The sequence below is a fragment of the Gracilinanus agilis genome, chromosome 3 (assembly GCF_016433145.1).
Source record: "Gracilinanus agilis isolate LMUSP501 chromosome 3, AgileGrace, whole genome shotgun sequence".
NCBI lineage: Eukaryota > Metazoa > Chordata > Mammalia > Didelphimorphia > Didelphidae > Gracilinanus > Gracilinanus agilis.
In genome coordinates, this window is record NC_058132.1 from 211,798,878 (window position 1) to 211,804,058 (window position 5,181).

Genomic DNA, 5,181 nt, shown 5'->3' on the forward strand with positions numbered 1-5,181 from the left:
GAGGAGGGTGAAACAGCTCTCACTAAACCAGGAGAAGAAGAAGCCCCTCCCCCACCCCCACACTGCACACATCGCACAATGCCAACGCACAAGTGTGAAAACAGGACTGGGGCAACCAGATAATCACTGTCAGCCCTGGGGCTTGTACCTGTGTGCTGCAAGGCAAGGGACCCCAGGTGGCTAGGGGCATGCATGGACTTTCCCCAAGCGTCCACGTGGTGAAGGCCCCACCTAGGGATGGGACAAAGGCCCCTAAAACATGGCCTTTCCCAAGCGCTGAAGGCATCGCCTCAAGTGTGAATAAAGATCTCCAGCCCACAGACTTTCACTACCTTCCGCAGGGGTGAAGGTACCTTCCCGGGGGTGAAGGCAGTGCCCTAAGAGCATCTGCGCAGGCAAAGGCAGTGCCCTAGGCTTTAATCACTATCTCCAGCCCAGGCTTGGACCTCCAATGAGGAACCTGTGCAGACCCAGCGGGGCAGTGGAAGCAGCCCCAAAGACTGCTGAAGGAACCTCGGGCAGAGGGGCAGACCGGGAACTACCAGGAGGCCTGACCCCGAGGACAAGGAGACCCCGGAGCCTGCAAAGCTGAAAAGGGGCGGGGCCAACAATGGCCAGCAATAAGGATGTCCAGAAGAAAAAGACTATCAAGAGAAACTCTGGAACACTGGACAACTTCTACACAGAGAAAATCCAGACAACAGAGGAGGGAAAACAAAAATCCAAACCTCCCCCAAAAAATGAAAGCTAGTCACAAGCTATGGAAGAGTTTAAAAATGAAATGCTGAGGAAGATGGAAGAAATCTGGCAAGAAAATAACAGTTTAAAAGGCAGAATTTCGCATTTGGAAAGTGAGACAAGTCAACTGAAGACCAAAAATGACCAGATTGAAAAGGAAAACCAAAAAATTATAGCCGAAAACCAAAACATTAAAGCCGAAAACCAAAACATTAAAGCCGAAAACCAGTCCTTAAAGGCTAGAATCAAACATTTAGAAACCAATGATCTCTCAAGACAACAAGAACAAATAAAACAAAGTCAAAAGACTGATAAAATAGAAGGAAACATGAAATATCTCAATGAGAGAGTGACAGACCAAGAAAACCGGTCTAGAAGAGACAACTTGAGAATCATTGGTCTTCCAGAAAAGGCAGAAATTAATAGAAACTTGGACTCCATACTTAAAGAAATTACTCAGCAAAATTGCCCTGAAGTTCTACAACAAGAGGGCAATATAGACATTGAAAGGATCCATAGAACACCCTCTACACTGGACCCAGAAAAGTCAACACCCAAAAATATAATAGCGAAATTGAAGAGCTTTCAAGTTAAAGAAAAAATCTTACAAGAAGCCAGAAAGAGACAATTCAAATATCAAGGAGCACCAATAAGGATCACACAGGATCTGGCAGCCTCAACGCTAAAAGACCACAAGGCTTGGAATACAATATTCAGAAAGGCAAGAGAACTGGGCCTTCAGCCACGGATCAACTACCCAGCGAAACTGACTATATACTTTCAGGGGAAAGTATGGGCATTCAACAAAATTGAAGAATTCCAAGTTTTTGCACAAAAGAGACCGGGACTAAATGGAAAGTTTGATACTCAACCACAAACATCAAGAGAAAGATGAAAAGGTAAATAAGAAACAGAGGGAAAAGAAAGAAAACTCATAGTCTTTTAAGCTTGACTCTTTAAGGGCATAAATAAGATCTAATTATCTGTATTACTAGGTGGAGAAATGCTATGTATAATTCTCTGTAGTGAACTCTATACACTATTATAATATTCACTATTATAGCAACCAGAAGAATATTTCATAGGGAGAGGACAGGATACTAAATGGTCTAAGAAGACATGGGGGTGGGAAAGAGGGGGGGAATAGTAGAGGACACCAAGAAAAATCCGAGTAAATAAGAAAAATAAGATATTCTATTACAGACAAAGAGGGCATGGGAAGGGGAGGGGATGAATAATATCATAAGAAGGAGAGGAAGAGAGCATAATCAAACCTTACTCTCAGTGTAATCAACTCGGAGAAGGAAAAGTAGCTTTATTATCCATCCGGATAAAAAACTGTATCTAACCCTACTGAGAAAGTCAGAAGGGATAAACCAAAGGGAACAGGGCAGTGGGGAGGCCAAAAAAGGGAGTGGAGAAGAAGGGGGAGGGAATTCATTTGGTCTTTAAAAAAAAACAAATAGGGGAACAACAAGGGAGGGGGCACAAAGGGAAGTCAATCAAGGGAGGGGATAAGGGATACTGGCTCAAAGCAAACCACTGGTGTAAAAGAAAATAGTGTAATAAGAAGAAGTGGGTCTAGGGGAGGATACAAAAATGTCAGTGAATACACAACTAACAATTGTAACTCTGAATGTGAGCGGAATGAACTCACTCATAAAACGGAAGCAAATAGCAGAGTGAATCAGAAACCAAAATCCTACCATGGGTTGTCTACAAGAAACACATATGAGGCGGGTAGACACACACAAGTTCAAGGTTAAGGGTATGAGCAAAATCTTTTGGGCAACAAATAAGAAAAAGAAGGCAGGAGTGGCTATCATGATCTCTGACAAAGCCAAAGTAAAAATAGATATGATTAAAAAAGACAGGGAAGGTCATTACATCCTGATTAAAGGCAGTATAAACAATGAGGAAGTAACACTGCTCAATATATATGCACCAAGTGGTATAGCATCCAAATTCATAAAGGAGAAACTGGCAGAGCTCAAGAAGGAAATAGATAGTAAAACTATAATAGTGGGAGATCTAAATATTCCTTTGTCAGATCTAGATAAATGAAACCAAAAAATAAATAAGAAAGGTAAGAGAGATGAATGAAGTCCTAGAAAAATTAGATTTAATTGATATGTGGAGAAAAATAAATAGGGACAAAAAAGAATACACCTTCTTCTCAGCTGCACATGGCACATTCACAAAGATTGACCATGTTATAGGGCATAGAATCATGGCAAACAAATGCAAAAGAGCAGATATAATAAATGTAACCTTCTCAGATCATAATGCGATAAAACTAAGAATCAGTAAGGGCACCTGGACAGGCAAATTAAAAACCAATTGGAAATTAAACAATATGATTCTCCAAAACAAGCTAGTCAAAGAAGAAATCATAGAAAAAATCAACAATTTCATTGAAGAGAATGACAATGATGAGACATCCTACCAAACTCTGTGGGATGCGGCCAAGGCAGTACTCAGGGGGAAATTTATATCCTTGAGTGCATATATTAACAAATTAAGGAGGGCAGAGATTAATGAATTGGGCATCCAACTCAAAAAATTAGAAAGTGAGCAAATAAAAAACCCCCAGATGAAAACTAAATTAGTAATACTAAAAATTAAGGGAGAAATTAATAAAATCGAAAGTAAAAGAACTATTGAATTAATAAATAAGACTAGAAGCTGGTATTTTGAAAAAACAGATAAAATAGACAAAGTACTAGTCAATCTAATAAGAAAAAGGAAAGAAGAAAACCAAATTGACAGTATTAGAGATGAAAAGGGAGACCTCACCTATAATGAAGGGGAAATTAAGGCAATCATTAAGAACTATTTTGCCCAATTATATGGCAACAAATATAACAATTTAGGAGATATGGATGAATATTTACAAAAATATAAATTGCCTAGATTAACAGCAGAAGAAATAGAATACCTAAATAATCCCATATCAGAAATAGAAATTGAACAAGCCATTAAAGAACTCCCTAAGAAAAAATCACCAGGACCTGATAGATTCACAAGTGAATTCTATCAGACATTCAAAGAGCAACTAATCCTAATACTATACAAATTATTTGATATGATGAGCAAAGAAGGAGTCCTTCCAAATTCCTTTTATGACACAAATATGGTACTGATTCCAAAGCCAGGGAGACCAAAAACAGAGAAAGAAAACTATAGACCAATCTCCCTAATGAACATAGATGCAAAAATCTTAAACAGAATATTAGCAAAGAGACTCCAGCAAGTAATTAAGAAGATCATCCACCATGATCAGGTGGGATTTATACCAGGAATGCAAGGATGGTTCAACATTAGGAAAACCATCCACATAATAGACCATATCAACAGTCTAACAAACAAAAATCACATGATTATATCAATAGATGCTGAAAAAGCCTTTGACAATATACAGCATCCATTCCTATTGAAAATGCTAGAAAGTATAGGAATAGAAGGACCCTTCATAAAAATTACAAACAATATATACCTAAAACCATCAACAAACATCATATGCAATGGGGATAAATTAGAAGCCTTCCCAATAAGATCAGGAGTGAAACAAGGATGCCCATTATCACTTCTATTATTCAATATAGTACTAGAAACACTAGCAATAGCAATTAGAGAAGAAAAAGAAATTGAAGGTATCAAAATAGGCAATGAGGAGACTAAGCTATCACTCTTTGCAGATGATATGATGGTATACTTAAAAAATCCTAGAGAATCAACTAAGAGGCTGGTAGAAATAATCAACAACTTTAGCAAAGTGGCAGGATACAAAATAAATGCACATAAATCATCAGCATTTCTATATATTTCCAACACATTAGAGCAGCAAGAGGTAGAAAGAGAAACACCATTTAAAATCACCCTAGACAATATAAAATACTTGGGAATCTATCTACCAAAACAAACACAGCAATTATACGAAAACAACTACAAAACACTTTCCAAACAAATAAAACTGGACCTCAACAATTGGAAAGCCATTAACTGTTCATGGGTAGGACGAGCTAACATAATAAAAATGAACATCCTACCCAAATTAATTTACCTATTTAGCGCCATACCTATCAAATTACCAAAAAAACTTCTTTACCAAATTAGGAAAAACTATAACCAATTTCATTTGGAATAACAAAAGATCAAGAATATCAAAGGAAATAATGAAAAAAAATATGAAGGAAGGGGGCCTAGCAGTACCAGATATCAAACTATACTATAAAGTAGCAGTCATTAAATCAATATGGTACTGGCTAAGAGATAGAAGGGAGGATCAGTGGAATAGATTTGGGGTTAATGATGTCAGCAAGACAGTGTATGATAAACCCAAAGAGCCCAACTTTTGGGACATGAATCCACTATTTGACAAAAACTGCTGGGAAATTTGGAAAACAATATGGGAGAGATTAGGTTTAGATCAACATCTCACAC

The 5,181-nt window shown here is 37.9% G+C and overlaps 1 protein-coding gene across 1 annotated transcript in view; it reads right to left on the reverse strand.

The window, feature by feature from the left end:
- Positions 1 to 1,173: 1,173 nt before the first annotated feature.
- The window catches only part of LOC123239121 (olfactory receptor 148-like), a gene marked incomplete at its 3' end in the record, with an annotated part of 15,128 nt that continues 11,120 nt past the window's right edge, over positions 1,174 to 5,181 (reverse strand). The window contains exon 3 of the mRNA XM_044666396.1: positions 1,174 to 1,193. Coding sequence (XP_044522331.1) covers positions 1,174 to 1,193 — 20 coding nt within the window. The remainder of the gene's footprint in view (positions 1,194 to 5,181) is intronic.